Source organism: Camelina sativa, chromosome 20, assembly GCF_030686135.1.
Source record: "Camelina sativa cultivar CO46 ecotype springtype chromosome 20, ASM3068613v1".
NCBI classification, from domain to species: Eukaryota; Viridiplantae; Streptophyta; class Magnoliopsida; order Brassicales; family Brassicaceae; genus Camelina; species Camelina sativa.
In genome coordinates this window covers 9,097,732-9,120,264 of record NC_141899.1, presented here as the reverse complement: position 1 = coordinate 9,120,264, position 22,533 = coordinate 9,097,732, and the positions used below count along the sequence as shown (strand labels likewise).

Below are 22,533 nucleotides of genomic sequence, written 5' to 3'. Positions count from 1 at the left end.
GTTGTTCCTCCTCCTGTTGATTGGGATTAACTAAAAGCTCATGGTTCCTCCTCCTCTTAATCGGTTTTTAGAAGTTAATTCCATTGTAATGTCGTCTCTTCTTCTTTATGAACCCTGAACTTGTTTGATTTTTATTTCTTTTTGTAATGTTTCATATTAATATAACTCAGCCGGTATTATGATAAATCAGCCACTAAAGATTTATAAATCAGCCGTCACATGAATCGTTGAGAGTTTTCGTTTTCCCATAAATATTGTAACTCAGCCGCAAAGTCATATATATCAGCCATTTATTTTCATAAAGTTTCTTGAGGTAACTCAGCCATACTCACTCTAACTCAGCCGTAACATGAATCGGTGCGACATTTCGAATTCCCGTAAATATGATATCTCAGCCGTCAAATCATATATATCATTCATTTACTTTCAAATATTTTCTTGTGATAACTCAGCCATAAGTCACTATAACTCAGCCGTTACGTGACCTTTCGTTTTCCAATAATGGTTATAACTCAGCCGTAAAGCGATATTTTGGCGGGAAACTATAAGTTAACCTAATAATTTTAAAATCCAGTTGTTGGCGGGAAACCATAAGTTAACCTAATAATATTAATATTTAATTGTCGAGTGATGTTCTTCTTCTTAAAAACGAAAATCCCCAAATGTCGAAAGCTTAAACCCTAAAAAATCAAATTCTCGTAAATCATGAGCAATGTATCTGGAGATTCGAGTTGTGCATCAAATGTCCGAGAGAGAGGACGAGGTACATTTGTTGGCGTACCTAAGAGATGTTGGTGTGGAGAAGCAATCGTGGCCAAAAATTCGAAATCGGAGTCAAATCCTTGTCGACGATACTTCCGTTGTGGGTATGCAGCTGCGAAGAAGGTAGAGTCTGTTCTTGGTTATGTTGAATCTGTTCTTGTTGGTTTATATTGAATCTGTTCTTGTTCCAATTGTTGTCTCCATCACCTTGATAGCTTATGAATGATGAACACGTCTTCAAGTGGGTCGATGAGGCACTGTTGGATGAGGTAGAGTCTTTCTCTGTTCAAACTGAAAAACTACAAATGGAGCTTGGGAAGGAGCTATTTGAGAGGGTTGAAGATGCAAAATCAGAATTGAAAGCAAGGATGAAGGTTATGATAGTTGTGATAGTTTTTGGTTATATAATCATGTTTGGTCTATTTAAGATAGCAGGATGAGATAGTGTATGATGGGATTATGTTTCCATAATGTTGTTGTTAATGGTTATGGATTCCAAGCAAACTAATGTTGTTGTTAGTGGTGTTTTATCAATCTTTTTTACTAACTCAGCCATATATTTACTATAACTCATCCATAACTCACTATAACTCAGCCGTCACATGACTTTTCGTTTTCCCATAAATATTATAACTCAGCCGTCAAGTCATTTATATCACTCATTTACTTTCAAGTTGTTTCTTGTGATACCTCAGCCATAACTTACTATAACTCAGCCGTCACATGACCTTTCGTTTTCCCGTAAATATTATAACTCAGCCGTCAAGTTATATATATCATTCATTTACAAGAGTATATCTGGTTTTTAGAAAGTTTTAAAAGGTTTTACAAATTGTTTATAATGATATATATCAATTTTATTTGCTTTTCTAAAAGCTTTACAAGTTGTTTCTAATATTAAAACAGTAGACTCTGAATAAAATATTTTTTAAAATAGAGTTTACAAGAGCAGTGACTGAAATATTTTAAACACTCCCCCTTCATAAGGAGTGTTCACCGGTCCGATTAGGGTGGCCTCCCAACGGAAAATGTCGTCATCAACAGTTACTAAAAAAAAGTCAAACACTCAGGATGGGAGCGGACCGTATAGATCGGACTCCAACGGTTCTTCCACCACCAGCTTGCTCAGTTCAGAATGCCAGATCTGACAATCCCGCCTTAAGGATTTAAGCCTTTCCATCGGCACTTCGGAGCCCTTGGACACCATCTCCTCCAAGAAGGCACATGGACCTTCTACGTCATGGCTTTCACGGAAGAAATAGTCCGTTGACTCCAAGTGGTTGATGTACCGCCTCAGCCTCTCCAGGCAAGCTCGGTAGGCCAAGACTTCCGTGTTGTGCGGGAAGTCAGAATTTCCCAAAGGTTCGTAATCACCTTCGGGTAAGTTGGGCACCACCATACGGGAGACCTGTTCTACGCAAGAGGCATGCTCAGCAAGTAGACGAGTCATGCGCCACTTCGCCAGAAAAAAACCTTTGGCGATGAGCTCATCCAGGACTCGGATAGTCCCTTCCAATTGGCAGAGACGAAAGACTTGCTCGAATTTAAGACGAAATGATTTAATATAAGCGCCAAGTCTCTTGCGGCGAGCTCGGTACATCCGGAGTTCCCTTTGCAAAGGATTAAAGTAACGGGATCGAGACGGAGACTCTTGAGGGGGGGCATTATCCGATGCATTCGGACCGAAACCGCTAGTTCCAGCGGCTGTCAGTTCTCGGGCCCGTTTCAACCATGCAGATCGGGTAGTCACTGGCATCTTTGCTAGTTTCGTTCTAGTTTGGAATGCTCTTAACATTTCCAACCCTTTCCCTATTTATACTAAAACTTGGAACGCAACCCCCATTGATTCCACTGCCGGGAAACCATAAGTTAACCAAATAATAGGCGAGAAACCATAAGTTAACCAAATAATAGAACGTGTAAAAATCACTATAAGTCTATAAAAATCCTACATTACGGATTTATAATTGGTATGATATCTCAGCCATTACGGATTTATAAATCAATATAACTCAGCCGTTATATGAGTCGACGAGACCTCTCGTTTTCCCGTAAATATTATAACTCAGCCGTAAAGTCATATATATCAGATTGTTTCTAGTGATAACTCAGCCATAACTCAGCTGTCAAGTGAAAATATCAGCCATTACTCTTTTGATAACTCAGCCATAACTCACTATAACTCAGTCGTAACTTGACCTTTCGTTTTCCCGTAAATAATATAACTCTTTTGATAACTCAGCCGTTATAATATATCATTCATTTACCCGTCAAGTCATATATATCACTCATTTACTTTAAAATTGTTTCTTGTGATAACTCAGCCATTACTCAGACGTCACATGACCATTCGTTCTACCGTAAATATTATAACTCAGTCGTCAAGTCATATATATCACTTTACTCAGCCATAATGTTACTATCTCAACCATAACTCAGCTGTCACATGAATCGACGAGACCTTTCGTTTTCTCGTAAATATAATAAATCAGCCGTCACATGACCTTTCGATTTCCCGAAAATACAATAACTCAGCCATAAAATCATATTTTGGCGGGAAAAAATAGTTATATGATTTGGCGGTATTACGGTATCAAGGCAACTAATACCAGTTAGACAACACCATTTTAGCTGTATTAAGATATCTCAGCCATTGCGGATTTATAAATCACTATAACTCAGCCGTTATATTAATCGACGAGACCTTTCGTTTTCCCTTAAATACCATAGCTCAGCCATACATTAGTATAACTCAGTCATTTGCTTTCAGATTGTTTGTTGTGATAACTCAGCCATTACGTTACTGAAATATTTAATTAAAAAAGGAGTTTACAACAGCAGAGACTGAAATATTTAATTAAAAAGAACAAATATAAGATAAATTATTCAAGAGTTCTTAAAAATAGATTTGAACTATTTAAGTTCATATTCAGTTTCCACTCCCAGCATATTGATTAGTCATCTCTCTAGCCATGGCGTCAAACCTTCTCCTATCAGATTTGTAGAGGTTAGCAAGGTATTCAATGGTCTGTTCCTCATCATTGACCTCTGGTTCAATTAACTTCTCCACTAATTCCTTGAAAACCTTAACAATGGACATGGGAGTCCACCAGTCGCGCCTCAAACGTTTTAGGTGAATGCCTCCCCTATCTGCTACATTTGGGTGGCAAATTCTTGTAATGAAAACAACCTGCATAATCAAGAAATTTTATTTAAAAAACTATTGAGTTGCTGCAAAAAAGGAGTACTAATAATCATGCTTGCTAAAATAAAAAGGAGTATAATCAAAAATAGATACCTTGGAGGGACTACTTGGGTAATCAGGTGGAAAAGTAAGCCTAAGTTTAAACACTCCCCCTTCATAAGGAGTATTCACTGGTCCGATTAGAGTAGCCTCCCAACAGAAAATGTCGTCATCAACAGTTACTAAAAAAAAGGCAAACACTCAATCTCTTTTATCCTTAACAGTAAAACAAATTTACTTTGAAGATGTATGTGTTTACCTGCTGTGATGTTTGGCGAAAGATCCCTGTTCAGACATCTCAGATCAGTCCTTATAAGGCTTCAAGGAGAACGACGGGCCATTTCTGACGGATTGAAGGAAGAATGTAAATAGATTTTTCGAATCTGAGAGATGATTTAGGAGTTTTCGTGAGACAAATGTTTAATGAGTAAGTCCGATAGCAAAAAGTATTTATAATACACGAAACGTCGCTTTGGTTTACAAAAAGTACCCCTTCGGCTTCATAAGCGACGCTTCGCGTATTACGCCTTCAATCAATTACGGTTTTACAAGTCTCTGATAGCGCTGTTTCGAACTATAACTCAGCCTTAACGTTACTATCTCAACCATAACTCACTATAACTCAGCCGTCACATGACCTTTTGTTTTCCCGTTACTATTATAACTCAGACGTCAAGTCATATATATCACTCATTTACTTTCAAATTGTTTCTTGTGATAACTCAGCCATGACATGACCTTTTTTTCCCCGTAAATATTATAACTCAGCCGTCAAGTCATATATATCACTCATTTACTTTCATATTGTTTCTTGTGATAACTCAGCCATTAATGAGAGGAGAGGAGATACTAAATTGTGGAAAATAGGGACCTTTAATACATGAAAAAAGATACTCGCTTTTAATACAAGAAATGGAAAATAATTATTTTAAAATAAACAGACTTTAGAGTCGCGAGTTGATAAGGTAAAACTGGAATTCACTGCTGGAAACCCTAAAGGATCTCAGAGACTTTGACGGACAACCACCAAAGGTAACAGTTTTTGCACATGATTTCAAAGATGTCTCCACAGTGGAGAGGAAGGAGACCGTTGAGATGATGGAGACCGTCTTCTAAATAACACATCACAGCACAAACGGGTGAAGGGAGTAGCGGGTTGTCAGGATAGCAAAGGGAGACTGTGTATGAGTTTTTTCGGGCCGTCTTATAACGAGATAACTCAAACATAAAATAATTACCGGTTAACATGGCATCCGAAGACTTCAGAGGATAATGATTCGCATCAAACAGCTGGAGGTAATGGACGGCCATATCCTCATTCCCTTGACAAATACTTAGTACCCCACATGCTAAGGTGGCATAACCGTCGGCCGGTACAATACGACTGAGAATATCAATCCCACGCTGGATATCTCTATCCTCAGCCACAACCCTTAGCCCTTCGTAGTAAATGGCAATGGGGTTGCCGGCCTCAAAGCATTTGACAAAGAAAGGCCTGTGCCGCCCTTCATTTTGGAGGCTACCATCAGGGGCATTGGATGTGTTGATTTCTGATGGATCAGTACAAAGCCAATATATAGCAGCTGTCTTTAGAACTTCATCCTTGTATACTGCATTTTTCCCCCTATGACCAGCCCTTAAAATAGAACCAAGTGAGGACCATCCACCATATTCTGCAGCATTTTCTACAACAAGGGAAACGATTTTTATGAAAACATCGTCGGGGAGATCCGGCATCTTGGGTGCTCGAGCGGACAGAGTGTTGTAAAAAATAATTTTATTCTAGTTTGTAGTTGAGAGGTAATAGACTAAAGTAACGGGAATACTTGTATATATGCAGAGATGGAATAATATTATATTATTTGGTTGGACCAGAGTACAAGAAAGTTTTCCCGTAAATATTACAACTCAGCTGTAAAGTGAATATATCAGCCATTACTCTTTCGATAACTCAGCCATACCTCACTATAGCTCAGTCGTAACATGACCTTTCGTTTTCCCGTAAATAATAGTATAACTTAGCCGTCAAATCATATATATCATTCATTTACCTTTAAAAATTTTCTTCTAATAACCCAGCCATTACTCTCTATAACTCAGTTATAATATGTCCTTTCGTTTCCCGTATATATTATAACTCAGCCGTCAAGCGGTATTTTGGCGGAAAACCATAAGTTAACCTAATAATAAACGCGACCTTTCGTTTTTCCTATTGTTTTTCCTTTATATTTTCCTCATTCATATGTCTGACTCTCTTTCATCTCTTTCATCTCTTCTTCGTTTCTATTGTTTCTCTTTATCTTCTCTTAAATCACAGATCTGTCTATTTGTTACATCTTCCTATCGACATGGAAGTTGTTCCTCACATCGATGGACAGTTTTTTAGAGATGTCGAAGCGATCATCTGCGCCACTGGTCGAGAGAATATTCTGGTTCTAAACCCTGGTGTGGGTTCCTTGGTTGACAAAACCACTGTTACGTGGTTCAAGTTCCTTCACGTTCTCTCTATCGCGATCGGAGGAATACTTCAACACAACTGGTACCATGCGTGGCCGACGTACCGCTTGATTCCCTTCCACTTTAAGAGACGGTGGTTTCTCCTCCTCGCGGTAAGATCAATAAAACAAACCATATTGATATTATTCTTTACTCTTATCGTTCCTTCCTTCAATTGTAGCGTAAATACACGTGGGATCCAAAGCATACTTTAACGGTCTGGACGCAGTTTAATTTGGTGGCTAGAACGATATTCAGATCCCAGATACGTGCTCTCAGGAGGATATGGGCGAGTGGTGGCAATAAACCCAAGATGCTGACTAGCATAGTTTGGAATGATTTGGTCGATATGTTTGAAGAATTTGGCCCAGATGACGTCGGTTTCAAAAAGTGATTGTCATTGTACTTTTGTGTCGTCTTCTACGTGAACTAATGAACTATGAACTACGAACTATGATTTTGTGTTTTTTTATTTTTTTATTTCGTTTTGTTAGTACTTTCATATTAATATAAGGGAAGGGAATCAGTCGTTATTACGATATCTCAGCCATCACAGAATCATAACTCAATCATAAAGTTCAATAAGTCAACCACATTATAGAATAACTCAGACATCACTTTACCGTAACACTTTGAATAATTATTTTAAATTTAGATTTGAGTTATAATAATTTTAATTTAAATTGTCGGACAAATACTTTTACAAAAAATAAAAATGCGTGAAACGTTTTAATAATATCGAGAGACGTTTTAATACTTTAAGAAAAATAAAATTCGAATAATAATTATTTAATTATTTGCAATAATATCTTGTGATAAAAAGCTCACTTTATGAATTTATTATGCGTGTGGATTTGAGCAGGCACAGAATTAGTGATTTTTCACGCTTCCCTAACAACACTTTTTGTAATATCGAGAGACGTTTTAATACTTATTAGTAATCTGACAGAACAAAAGACCCAAGAAAGAAAGAAGAATACGTTTTCATATCTTCATATTATTGAGAAGACCCTAAACAATAACTCAGCCATAACGTTACCATAACTCAGCCAACCCCAATTTAGAATGACTATATAACCGACCAAACCGATCCAAACCGGAAACTAATTTTTCCATTATTTTCGGTTAATTACGGTTATATTCGGCTTGCTATCGGTTATATTAAGTTAATCGACCTAATTTGGATAACATTTGGGATATTTATGGTTATATAGTCGTCTAACCGACACATAACCGGAAATAACCGAAAAGTAATTTCAGAATTTTTTTAAAAATTTGAAAAATGGTTATCATATTAGTATATCCAAATTACCACCTTAAACCAAATACAATATAACCAAAACCAAACTGTTATATTAAAACCCATAATATTGGAAATATGAAACATACATATCTAACCCTAACCCTAACCCTAACCCTAACCCTAACCCTAACCCCTAAACGTCATGTGTTGTATGTTTTACACATCCTTGGTGAGAATGTGTAAAAATCAATCTTTGTCTATAATTATTACTTTTCATTGCTTATAGTGATTGTAATATTCCTTTTTCATTCTATATTTTAATTTTGAGTTATAATAATTATAATTTACAAATATTTCATAAGTCAGCCGTTTATGTCGACAACTCAGCCGTATCAGTCAAATGTTTGAGAAATACTTTTATTAAAATTTTTTTTTTTAATTCAAATTCAAATTTTAAATTCTTTTTAAATAAAAAAAATCGCTAAAATCTTACTTATTACGCGTGTGGTTCTTAACAGTAAACATAATTATTGTTTGTGTCTTTCCAACAACACTTTTTGTCTTCTCGAGAAGGTATATAATAAATTAATATACCGTAAACGATAACTCAGCAATAACTTTACCATAACTCAGCCAACCCCAAATTAGAATGAATAAATAACCGACCAACCGAACTAAACCGGAAACTATTTTTACATTATTTTCGGTTAGTTACGGTTATATTCGGCTTGCTATCGGTTATATTAAGTTAATCGACCTAATTTTGAAACGTTTGGTTATTTATGGTTATATATTCGTCTAACCGACACATAACCGGAAATAACCGAAAAATAATTTCAAAATTGGAAATATGAAACATACACCTTTAACCCTAACACTAACCCTAACCCCTAAATGTCATGTTTTGAATGTTTTACACATTTTGATCAGAATGTGTAAAAATCAATCTTTGTCTATAATTATTACTTTTCATTGCTTATAGTGATTGTCATATTCCTTTTTTCATTCTATATTTTAATTTTGAGTTATAATAATTTTAATTTACAAATATTTCATAAGTCAGCCGTGTGAAGTATGTAAATCAGCCGTAACTTAACCGTAAACCAGCCATAATTTTGAAAATAGACAAATCAAAGTTTTACAAATCCAAGTACAACGAGATAACAAACGAAACGAAGGAAGGACATAATGCATTATTTAATCTGGATCAAAAAAACCAGGTGCCTCATTGTAGATTTCTGCAGCCATTTTAACCCGTATAGCCTGGATATTTTGATCACTGATTCCATCGAAAGACACACCAAGCGCTAGACATTCAATAAACTTTAAAGCGTACACGCCACAGTCACCAACCTGTACGTTTTGAGGGACCTTGGAGGCACTCTTCCTCCTGAAACCGAACTGACTGGCAGTAGGTGTACGAATTTCGTGAGGAACGTTCGCGTTCATCATTGCTGGAATCATCCGTGTAAACGCCCTACAATCATTCAGCATTGTAAGCTCACTCTTTTCGGTTACTTGTCCCACGATGCTATCATAGCAATCAATATGCCTTCTCTTTAGATCCACGTGCAGCGCCACCCAGTGATTGCCTCCAGTTTGTGGACAAATATACAGGTGATCCACATCTTCTATCCACTTCAAATTAGTCGGTTCATCTAGTGGTAACAAACCTTTAACTAACTCTTCATAACTATTGCCAGTCATTTTAAAAAACTTGGGTTTCATATTGAACATCGTATAATCACCAATCATCGATCTAGTGAACCACGGGTCTATAAACGCCATGCGTTTGTTGTGGAATGGGAAGGGATCTCGTTTGTACCTAATACTGAGGAGTCTCATAAACGCGCCCAAGTGCTGTAAAACAGAAAACTGATTAGTAAACAACAACTCAGCCATAATGTAATATAAGTCAGTCGTAAACAATAACAAATCATACCACTGCCACCTACTGTCAATATGTATTATATCTCAGCCGTAAACATAATAACTCAGCCATCACTTATAATATCTCAGCCGTAAACATAATAACTCAGACATCAAGTTAAACTTACTTTATCAGACAGCCACCCAAATGTACCAGACGGCCAGTTATTTCTTTCGGTGATGAGAGTCCTATAGAATTCAATATTTGATGTTGACTTGCCTAATGGTGTACCCCTAAGAAAAAAATAAGAACAGGTTAATATAATTTTAACAAGATGTGATTAACAAGGGTCTAAAGGGTCATACTCGGCTTTCTTTAGGTACTCCAAAAGTTTCTGCAACTTGACCGGATCAACAGGTGCCAGAGGATCATATATTCCAGGTCCAGGTGAACAGTTCTTCCTCATGCACGTCAGTCCGTTGTCTCCAATATAAGGAAAAGTCCTCTCTTGTGTAGCTTGTAGTTTATTCAATGAACTTCCATCCGGGGACAGCTTAACATTCTCCAGCCTTAAAGCTTTGATTCTATCAAGCCTAATCTTTTCCTCCTCATCATCCTCAGATTCAGGTTCAAGGATATTGTATTCAGCCATAATCTTGGCTGTCATATCACATATACTGCTGTCAGCAGCGTCGGCACCAGCGTTTGCACCAGCTTTGGATACTCCCTCATTCAAATCAGATCCCAATTGATTGATTTGATTAGGCTTAGTAGTCTTTCTAACTCTTTTCTTTGGCGGATTATTTCCATCCTTCTCTTCCGCCAACTCTTTGACCTTCTTTGCAGCCGCCGCCTCATCTTCTGCCTTCTTTTCCGCAAACTCTTTGACCTTCTTCGCAGCCGCCGCCTCATCTTTGGCCTTCTTTGCCGCCAACTCTTTGTTCTTCTTCGCAGCGGCCGCCTCAACTTTGGCCTTCTTTGCATTTAATTCTTTGTCCTTCTTTCCATCATTGGCATTTTTCCTCGTGTTAGTCCGTTGAATTGGTTTCGTAGCAGCTGGAGACTTCTCAATGAAATTAAGAAGATGATCTTTATCAAACTCATCTTTATCAAACTCTTTATTCAGATTCCTACTGATCCCAGCCAAACCACTGCCAACTACCTGTATAACATAAGCGAAGACAATTAAAGATAATGATAACTCAACCTAAACAATCTGGAAACTCAGCCATAAGATTAACATAATTCAGACATTACCGGAGGACTGTTGACAGAGTAGTTTTGGTGCATTTTTCCTGGAACTGCTGGTACTGGTGGACTTTTTGGTGACAACAGTTCATCAATAAGGTTCTTTATTTTGAAATTTTTACAAGTGTTTTGTGACAACAGTTCATCCCCAAGGTCTTCAACATTGTTTTGGCCAGTTTGCCCAACACCCAAGGAAAGCACGTGCTCTTTCATCTGCTTGAGATCACTCTCAACAGAACGAAACCTGGTTTCAAACCTTTCATTCATCCTCTCTTCTATTCTATCTCCAATGTTTTTTTCCAAGGTGTCAAACCTTGAGGTTAAATTAGACACCAACTCAATGAGAGTTCCAACTGGTCCACCACCCTGACTGTTGGAAACTACCACCTTCTGTTCAGCTCCTTCACCAAATCCACCACCCTGACTGTTGGAAACTACCACCTTCTGTTCAGCTCCTTCACCAGATCCACCACCCTGACTGTTGGAAACTACCACCTTCTTGACTTTCTGCTTCTTTGCGGGAGGAGAGTCAGAATCAACGCCCCAAAAACCTTTAACAAACTTATCCTCATGTATGTCTTGGATAAGGCGATCAACTGCTGGGTCGTCTTTTTGATCTGGCCACGTATGAAATAGCTCCCGTACATCATCCTTCATAACCATTTTAGTCACACGCAGCTGTAACATAAGAGAATATGAGACCTATCAGGGAATAATAACTCAGCCAACACTAAACAATAACTCAGCCAACACTAAACCATAACTCAGCCGTTACTAAACAATAAATCAGTCATAACTAAATCATAGCGAAGCCATTACTAAACAATCACTCAACCAGATATAAACCTTACCTCACCAAGCGCTTTGATCTCTTTAGCAATTACCGATACCATCGTAGAACGTGTACGGTTTCCACCCCATTGAAGCATCGGTATGCCACCATCATTAGCTGATGCATTCCCAAACCGTTCTCCAAAGCATTTGATGGACTCATACGCCCAAGCCTGTAACACGGGTGTAAACCCACTGAGGGTGTACGACTTTCCCGTAGGGTTCAGCATCTTTATGGAATCAACAAGAGCTTCAAATGCTGACCGACCCCACGGATACGTCTTCATTGCTTCATCATCAAAAACTCTTTTGGCACTTTCATATGGAATTCTAGAGTTATGATGCAAACCATAAAGTCCAATGTGTTGAAGAAGCAACAGCCCCAACCATTTACGATGATCAAGGTTAACCCATCCCCGGCACACTTTTAATGCTTCCCTGAGTTCAAGTAGCGTTGGACCTGCCCCACCAGGCACTTTCAAAAGTCGGAAGAACTTTTTGTGTTCCTCTTCAAGTTCAAACTGTTCAGTAGGCATTGGGTCTATGTTTAACCCCGTCAGATAATGAAATTCATTCAACCCAAACCTGATAGGTTGACCGCCGACCACAAACCAAAGCTCCTTCTTATGTACCCTTAACTGGTTACATAGTAGGAAATGAACAACCTTACCAGACCAGACGAATTGGCTATCAACTAGCTTAGAGATTATTCCAATTGGTACTTTCTTCGTTTCATCCCACGCATCCAGTCCTATTGATTCCCTAATCTGAGGTAATTCTAATATCCTGAAATTTGTGTTTATATCTCTAGACTCTATTTTAGCATATAGTCTTGGTGGGTAATCCCTTGCTTGTTCTTCAGAAATATCCTTCGCCATCTGATAGTAAAGCATAAAATAAATCAGCCATAACATATGGCAAACACAAGGCATATAATAACTCCGCCATAATAAATAACTCAGTCGTAAAGCATAAGATAACTCAGTCCAAACTCAGCCATCCAAGACGGCGACAATCACCCATATCTCAAAAATAAATAGGAAGACACATACCGGAACTCGAAGACGAGACGGCTTAGACGGAAATGAACAAGACCAGCGCCGACGAAGAGAAGAAAGAGCGAATGAGGATATCGAGCGAGGACGGCGAGAGATGACGGCGGGAGAGTAGAAAAAGACAGATTATCGCCGGCGCAATTAGGGTTAGATTTCGCCGACGATAAGGACAGAGAGTTTTTTTTTTCCGCGGTTTAAAAACCGTTCACTTTCCCTCTCATTGTAACTGTCGATGCTGGAAAGATAACTCAGCAGTCATAAACGGTATCTCAGCCAACCCTCAAATTAGAATGATTAAATAACCGACTAAACCGAACCGAACCGAAAAAATAATTTTTCCCAATTTGGTATTTTTGTATTGGTATGTTTGCCTAGTTTTCTTATATTCGGCTTATTTCGGTTATATTATGCTAATCTACCTAATTACAATATATTTTGGGTTATTTATTGTTAGATATTCATCTAACCGACCAATAACCGGAAATAACCAAAAATTAATTTCAAAATTTTAAAATTTTTAAAAAAAAATTATTTTCAAAATGGTTCAACCATAAGTATATCCATATTACCACCTTAATCCAAACACATTATATCCAAAACCAAACTGTTATATTAAAAACAAATAATGTTACCTCATCTAACTCTAAACCCTAAACCCTAACCCTAACCCTAACTCCTAAACAACATGTTTTGGTATGTTTGACACATTTTGATCAGAATGTGTAAAAATCACTCTTTTTGTCTATAATTATTATTTTTATTGGTTATAATAATAGTAATATTCATTTTGCCATTCTAAATTTTAATTTTGAGTTATAATAACTTTATTTTACAAATATCTCATAACTCAGCCGTTTAAGTCAATAACCAAGCCACTACTTAGTCAAATTACTGGCCCCTTCTTTAATAATAAATAAAAATACATGACAAATTTGAATTCAAATTTTTGAATTTATTTTTAATAATAAATCGTCTAAAATATTTTTATTAAGCGTATGGATGATAACAAGAAACATAATTATTGTTTGCGTCTCCCCAACAACCCTTTTTGCATTCCCGAGCGGGTATATAATAAATTAATAGGGTGGCCGTCGGATAACTCAGCCGTAAAACCATTATTATGGCCGTTGCATAAGTCAGCCATAAGTAGGTGTACGAATTTCGTGAGGAACGTTCGCGTTCATCATTGCTGGAATCATCCGCGTAAACGCCCTACAAGCATTCAGCATTCTAAGCTCACTCTCTCCGGTTACTTGTCCCACGATGCTATCATAGCAATCAATATGCCTTCTGTTGAGATCCACGTGCAGCGCCACCCAGTGATCGCCTCCAATTTGTGGAGTAATATACAGGTGATCCACATCTTCTATCCACTTCAAATTAGTTTGTTCATCTGATGGAATCAAACCTTTAACTAATTTTTCATAACAATTGCCAGTCATTGTAAAAAACTTGGGTTCGGACTTGAACAACGGATAATGACGGTGAACCATTTCACTGGTGAACCACGGGTCTATAAACGCAATGCGTTTGTTGTGGAATGGGAAGGGATCTCGTTTGTACCTACACCTAAGGACTCTCATAAACGCGCCCAAGTGCTGTACAACAGAAAACTGAGTAGTAAACAACAACGCAGCCATAATGTAATATAAGTCAGACAACGACAACAATAACTAAGACATTAAGATAAACTTACTTCATCAGTAAGCCACCCATATTTACCATATTCTTCTGGCTTCACTGGCCATTCCTTTCGTTCGGTGATTAGCACCCTATAGAATTCAATTTCCATTCCGTCTTTGCCTAACAGGATATTCCTAACAAACAAATAAACACAAGTTAATATAATGTTAACAAGCTGTTATTAACTTGTTAAGCAAAAGGGTCTAAAGGGTCATACTCAGCTTTCTTTAGGTACTCCAAAAGTTTCTGCAACTTCACCGGATCAACAGGTGCCAGAGGATCATATATTCCAAGTCTAGGTGAACAGTTCTTCCTCATGCACGTCAGTCCGTTGTCTCCAATATTAGGGAAAATCCAGCTTGGATGATCTTGTTGTGTATTCAATGCACTCCCATCCGCTGACAGCTTAACACTCTCCAGCCTTAAAGCTTTAATTCTATCAAGCCTAATCTTTTCCTCCTCATCATCCTCAGATTCAGGTTCAAGTGAGTCGGCTTCAGCAAAATACTCGTCTGTAATATCTTCTGCACCAGCTTCTGCACCAGCTTCTGAACCTCCAGGTAGTACAAATTTCAACGGCTTAACACCAGCAGCCACAACAGCAGCAGTAGGATTTGTAGGCGCCCTACCTCTACCTCTACCTCTACCTGTACCTCTACCTCTACCTCTACCTCTACCTCCACCTCTACCTCCAGCCGCAGCTACTTCTTTAGCCTGCTTTGCCGCAGCTACTTCTTTGGGCTTCTTTAACGCAGCTACTTCTTTGGCCTTCTCTGCCGCCTCTAACTCTTTGGCCTCCTCTGCCGCCTCTAACTCTTTAACATTTCTCCTCGTGGAAGGCCGTCTTTTCGTATCAGCTGGTCTCTTAGTAGCTGGAGACTTCTTAGCATCTGGAGAAGTCAAATAGTTCTTTTCCTGTATATTAAAATTATAATAACTCAGCCTAAATATTCTGAAAAATCAGCCATAAAACAAAGATGAATCAGACATTACCTTCTCTCCCGCCTCTAACTCTTTGGCCTTCTCTGACGCCTCTAACTCTTTGGCATTTCTCCTCGTGGAAGGCCCTGTTTTCGTATCAGCTGGTTTCTTAGCAGCTGGAGACTTCTTAGGAGAAGTCAAAGAGTTCTTTTCCTGTATATCATAGCGAAGACAATTAAAATTATAATAACTCAGCCTAAACATTCTGAAACATCAGCCATAAAACAAAGATAAACCAGACATTACCGGCTCTCCCGCCTCTAACTCTTTGGCCTTCTCTGACGCCTCTAACTCTTTGGCATTTCTCCTCGTGGAAGGCCCTGTTTTCGTATCAGCTGGTTTCTTAGCATCTGGAGACTTCTTAGGAGAAGTCAAAGAGTTCTTTTCCTGTATATCATAGCGAAGACAATTGAAATTATAATAACTCAGCCTAAACATTCTGAAAAATCAGCCATAAAACAAAGATAAACCAGACATTACCGGAACTTTTGGTGGACCTTTTGATGTCTGAAGTTCCTGTCCATGTCCCAGGTTATTTAGTTCCTGTCCCATTTTTAAAGTCTGGTCAGTCGTGCTCTTTGAAAGCACGAGCTCTTTCATCTGTTTGAGGTCCGTCTCAAAAGATCCAAGCCTGGTTTCAATCCTTTCATCCATCTTCTTCTCCAGATTCGCCGATACATTTTCAATGTTCCTATCAACGGTGTCAAACCTTGTGTATAACTTAGAGATCAATTCGTAGAGATCATCTTCCCCAGCATCTTCCTCCTCACTTACCTTTTTTCCTTTCTTCTTCCTCTCCTGTGCAACTCCTTCACTAGTTTCCTGACTGTTGGAAACTTTCATCTTCTGAACTTTCCGCTTCTTTGCGGGAGGAGATTCAGACTCAACAACTGCTTCAGCTTTCTTTTTCTTTTTCTTCTTATCACTTCCCTTAACATCCCAAAAACCTTTAACAAACGTATTCAGATGTATGTCTTCGATCAGGCGATCGATTGCTGGGTCGTCTTCTTCTTCTGGCCACGAATGAAATAGCACGCAGCCATTTTCCTTCATAACCATATTAATCACACGCAGCTGTAACATAAGAGATTATGAAACCCATCAGTAAGTTTTAACTCAGTCATTACTAATGAAAGCATAAATCAGTCATTACTAAAACATAACTCAGCCAACACTAAAGCATAAATCATCCATTACTAAAACATAACTCAGCCGTTACTAAACAATAACTCAGCCATAACTACATCATAACTCATCCATTACTAAACAATCACTCAACCAGATATAAACCTTACCTCACCAAGCGCTTTGATCTCTTCAGTAATTGCGGTTTCCAGCGATGAACGTGTACGGTTTCCACCCCATTGAAGCATCGGTATGCCACCATCATTAGCTGATGCATTCCCAAACCGTTCTCCAAAGCATTTGATGGACTCATACGCCCAAGCCTGTAACACGGGTGTAAACCCACTGAGGGTGTACGACTTTCCCGTAGGGTTCAACATCTTTATGGAATCAACAAGAGCTTCAAGGGCTGACCGACCCCACGGATACGTCTTCATTGCTTCATCATCAAAAACTCTTTTGGCACTTTCATATGGAATTCTAGAGTTATGATGCAAACCATAAAGTCCAATGTGTTGAAGAAGCAACAGCCCCAACCATTTACGATGATCAATGTTAACCCATCCCCGGCACACTCTTAATGCTTCCCTGAGTTCAAGTAGCGTTGGACCTGCCCCACCAAGCACTTTCAAAAGTCTGAAGAAATCTTTGTGTTCCTCTTCAAGTTCAAACCGTTCAGTAGGCATTGGGTCTATGTTTAACCCCTTCAGAAAATGAAACTCATTCAACCCAAACCTGATAGGTTGACCGCCGACCACAAACCAAAGCTCCTTCTTATGTACCCTTAACTGGTTACATAGTAGGAAATGAACAACCTTACCAGACCAGACGAATTGGCTATCAACTAGCTTAGAGATTATTCCAATAGGTACTTTCTTCGTTTCTTCCCACGCATCCAGTCCTATTGATTCCCTAATCTGAGGGAATTCTTTCATCCTGAAATTTGTGTTTATATCTCTAGACTCTATTTTAGCGTATAGTCTTGGGGGGTATTCCCTTGCTTGTTCTTCAGAAGAAATAATCACCATCGACATCTGTTATAGTTCATAAGTAAATCATAAAATGAATCAGCCATAACATAAAACAAACTCATACACAAAGCATAACATAACTCAGCCACAAACACATAACTCAGATCTAAAGCACAAAATATCTCAGTCACAACTCATCCGTCAGCAAAATAAAACAAACAGTAAATCAGCCATCGAATCGAATAAATCTAACAAATCAGCCATAAACCCTAAAATAACTGAGCCACAACATAAAACAAAAAGTAAATCAGCCATCGAATCGAATAGATCTAACAAATCAGCCGTCATTAACAACGGCGACAATCAGCGGTAAATCATCGAAAAAACCCACATTCAGCCGGAAAACTCGAAACTAAACAGTCAACACATACCGGATAGACGAAGACGAAGAAGACGAAGAAGACGAAGAAGACGAAGAGAGAGAGAGAGCCAATTGAAGAAAGAGAGTGCGACGACGAAGAAAGACGGTGAGAGATGACAGTGAGAGATGACGGCGAGAGATGACGGCGGGAGATTGACGGCAAGAGAGTGGACAATGACAGTATCGCCGGCGACGAGAGACGAGAGTTTCGATAATTTTTTTTTCTCGCGGTTTGTGAATAGTTAAAACTATTCACTTTCCCTCTCTTTGATATAAACGAGAGAAAACAAAACTGTGGATCTTAAAAAAAACTGCTTAATGACGTATTAATTCATATCTGATGTGTATTTTAATTTGTTGATGTGTATTTTTTTTTTTTTTTTACTCAAATTCGGAAAACAAAACCCAAGGGGTAAATTGTAATTACACCCAGGGCACTAAACATTCTAGTAATTTTCAAAAAATTTATAGATTTGAGTAATAAACCAACTTTTGGATAACATTTGAGTAATTCTTTCGTAAAAAAATCTTCAACCATCATTTATATCGTATATAAAAAAAAAGAGGAAAACTATTTTTTTGTCAATATCAATGTTTAGTGAGGAATGTTAAACTAGAATGATATTAAAAAAAAGCCGGATACTTAAGAGAAACGGATGATAATTTATTTAAATTTCGGTTCACATATAAGTCATAGAAAACGTATCATACATGATACAACATCCAAGGGGGAAAAACACAATGTAACCTAATAACTGAATAGTTAAAGACAATCATATCATATTATCATATTGTCATGTGTGTGATTAATTTTATTTTTGGGAAGGCCACGTAGAGCAGCTGGTGTTACGGAGCAAGAGTGACACACCAAAAGCGAGAGTATATCTGCTAAAGTCGAACTCGAGCATATAATCTTGAAGCTGATGTGTCCCAACCACCATCAAATCCTTGGGATTCTTTCCACCGTCGAGGAACGCCAAACACATCACCGTCTCCGTCACTTTAACCACCGTATTCGCACCGTAAAAAGTCCACTTCGCATCCGTTACCACCGCTGGCACCCCAATTTCTATCACAGGCACGCTCAACCCCGTCGGATCCATCCCTACAGCGCGTGCATCGAAGCAGTCTTTAAATGGCGCAATGGCTTGAACCTTAGATATTCCCATTGTCTGTGTAAAAGTTAAACCCCAAATACAAAAATTAATTATTTAGTTTTCCTCTAGACAAAACAAAACAAAACATCTCCTTTGTAATTTAAAGTAACACCAATCTAAACATTTTTCATGTTTGAAACAAAAAAAACTTCGAATATCAAAACATGAGATTTCGTGCAGGAAAAGACTTTACTTTATAATTTGTACACACTAATATATATGAAATCTTCACGTGGCTGTTATCTTTGAAATCGAACTCCACTATCAAAATTTGAGATCTTTACACTTATATATATCGGAGTTTACGACTTATATGTTGGCGGAGTTTTGAATACCTTGGCTTTCACTGTAAAAGACTGAGCATGAGCATTGTATATATTGGTGTGGAGTACGGTGTAAGGAACCACCGTGCTTAGCTTGGCTCCACCCTCAAGCAAATTAGGGCTCAACGATAAAAGGACTCCGCCAACATAGATTGATGTAACGTAGGGCAGATATTCAGAGTTTACGAATTTTAAGTCCGTCATAATCCTCGGACTATCGCTACCATTGAATGGCGGGATGAGGTAGTTAGGGGTGGCGATATAGAAATGACCGGTGCCGGTGCCGGAAGAAGGCAAGCAGAGAGAGAAGTAAGAGCTGATGCCAATCGCTGACGTCACCTGTCTCGGGAACGACGAAGATCCGAGAGAAAGAGCCAAAACTCCGACGACCGGAGGAGGAAGGCCTTGGAGGTTTTTGTCGCCGGCGCAGGAGAATGTGACGCGGGCTACTGAGACTGGGGAGAGGAATCTGCTGCCGTCCGTGGTGGAGATGGAGACTATGTCTTGGACGACACGGTCGGTTACGAGAGGGGTTGGTTGCTTGTAAAGACAGGATCTACCGTCGCAGCCATACCAGGGACGGACTTGCATGTGGAGCTTTCACAAGTTTTTTCTTTTTTTTTTTTAAAGAAAAAATTAATGGTATTCTTAATGTTTAAGATTTGCGTTGAGATATTTTTTTCCCTAGAGTTGAATTACGCTCACTTGTAGAAAAAATGGAATTCTTCTGCATATGTAGCACATGAAAACGGGTGCAAATGGTTGCACGGTTGAAGAAATTGAACAGGTTGAAAAAAATTATTCAACTAATTTTCACAATTTGCATTGTAAAAGTTAAGAGGTTGAAAAAAACTATTCAGTCCGTTCAACCAAAAAAGTTGAAAAAATAAACTAATTCTACAGCAAAAACTTTCAACTTGTTCAACCACTATTTTGGAGATGAATGAGTTGAATATTATTCAACCCAATTTTGTTCAACCCATTTTTTCAATTTTGTGCATCCATTTAGAGCCAACAATTTAATGACATTTGAAAGAAATGATGGAAAAACGAGTCGGTGTATCTAATAAGTTAGTTTAATGTAAACACACAAAAGTAGAGATGATTAATATTGTGTTAGTGTAAAACTTAATGGGTTCTAATTTTTGTTAATTGTATAATAATGGTATTCTTTATTAATGTTTGAGATTTGCATTGAGATATTTGTTTTTATTCACCTAGTCTTAGAGTTGAAATTACGTGTATTCATTCTTACGAAGAATGGAAGTTGTATTATGCAAATGCCATAACAATTTAATGACATATGAAAATAAATGAAGAAGATGAGTGGGTGTATCTTAATGAATAGGCCAGTTTAAGTAACATTTAGCATTGATTGGTATATATTCTATGCAAAATGAGCTCTCCTAAAGTGTAGAGTGTTGTTATTAGTAAACACTCGTTCACGTGTTGGGGTATTATAACCGAAGGTCAAATTATTTTTCTTTTCAAACATAGGTTGTTGAGTTCTTATTTATTATACCTGTGCTATGTATCATAATTTGGTAATATATGAAACTTCCTTGACGCTCACTTTGTGGTGTGCACACCTCTTTGCTTGAATTCCTCTTTAATTTGTTGCAGAGTGTTGGTGGCACATGATTTGGTCATCTTAATGGACTCTGTTCTGTAGTTGGGATATCCTGTCTTTTGGCCCACTATCGATTTTTGATGGACATCAAAACCTGTCTAGGTTGGAGTGTTCTTCTTCTGTTCTTTTCACTCCCTCAAACTTGTGTCCAGTGGAGAGCCATTAATTGGGTGTGTTGTCATACCGTTCCTATGGAGAAAGAGCAGAGAGAGAATGAAGATGAGATTAATTTTAATCACAGTTAATGTCTGTACAATTGTTATATATATATAAATATATAAAGCATGTGTAAAATTTCGTTGTTGAATTCTTCTTTTATACCTGTGCTGTGTATCAAAATTTGGTATATATGAAATGAAACTTCCTTCACGCTCACTTTGTAGTGCACACCTTTTTGTTTCAATTCCTCTTTAATTTGTAGTGCACACCTTTTTGATTTCATCACTTCATCTTAATGGACTCTGTTTCATATTCAATCTTCTTTAGTTGGGCTATCTTGTCTTTTTAACCCACTATCGATTTTGATGTCCATGAAATAGAATGTATAGGATTGTGAAACTCATGTAAAATTTATCTTAACTTTGTAATCTGGAGTAACTCATGCTTTAGCTGGAGTAGGTCTTTTATATGAAGGAGAAAACGATTTTCATTTAAACTTAAAAGAAACCATTAACGATTCTCTTATTTATTTTTTCCTCTTTTTCATATTTATCATGTGATGTTTTAGAAGTTCAAATTCTTTGATCAGTTGGGTCAGGGTGGTTTGGGCCAGTGGTATCTTGGTTGTAGTAGACTGGATGGTTAGATGATGCAAACTGTTGCGACAGTGGTTGGAGGATTTTTGCGGATGAATGGCAGTGTGTCCAGATTCGAGGACGAATCTTTTGTTAGAAGGGGATAATTGTAACATCCCGAACTCAAGTTAGGGTATGTGTCGATCGACACCAAGAGGGGTGTCAGTCGACACCAAGAGGGGTGTCAGTCGATACCATTAATTGGTGGTTATTCGGTTTGTTTTGAAATCGCTCGCTAAATCTCGTTTTAAAAGCCACGAGCAGCCTATTTTCTAGAGGAGGGTGGTGTTTGTCACTTCTAAGAGAGAAAGAGAAAGAGAGAGGGAGGTGATGAGTTTAATCCTAAAAGCAAAGGGAACCTTGAGGAGGGTTAGGAGAAGGAGAAGGAGATCCATCATCTATATGTGTGTGGGGAAAGATGTGATTACTTGGTGGTGGATTAGGAGAGTCAGGGAGGCTTTTCTATGGCTGTTATTCAGGTAAATCGTGTTGTTTGATGTTTAATCGATTAGGATATAGATGGCTGTGAAAGATTAGGGTTTTGCGGCGAGAAGGAGCTTGAAGGGAGGTTTGGATCGTGATTTCTGGATCCAACATATCGAAGTAGCCTTCTCGAACCAACATTGGACACCTTTCTTGTTACTCGGTCGCTAGGGGTGGTTGGTTGTGCGACTCAGTAACTAGATGAGGTGGGGTTTG

At 38.2% G+C, this 22,533-nt stretch overlaps 1 protein-coding gene across 1 annotated transcript; it reads right to left on the bottom strand.

The window, feature by feature from the left end:
• Window positions 1-18,573: 18,573 nt before the first annotated feature.
• LOC104773790 (gamma conglutin 1-like) lies at window positions 18,574-20,409 on the bottom strand. Its single transcript, XM_087505472.1, has 2 exons — window positions 19,423-20,409; window positions 18,574-19,102 (listed from the first exon to the last, which is right to left on the bottom strand). The coding sequence occupies exons 1-2, from the start codon at window positions 19,999-20,001 to the stop codon at window positions 18,743-18,745; spliced, it is 939 nt and encodes a 312-aa protein (XP_087361598.1). The 5' UTR covers window positions 20,002-20,409; the 3' UTR covers window positions 18,574-18,742.
• Between the last annotated feature and the right edge of the window lie 2,124 nt (window positions 20,410-22,533).

Excerpts from the sequence above, each read along its gene's own strand:
- LOC104773790 (XM_087505472.1), bottom strand. The coding sequence starts at position 20,001 with ATGCAAGTCCGTCCCTGGTATGGCTGCGACGGTAGATCCTGTCTTTAC. Across the intron at positions 19,103-19,422 it reads CTTTTACAGTGAAAGCCAAG|ACAATGGGAATATCTAAGGT; the intron begins GTATTCAAAACT and ends ACTTTTACACAG.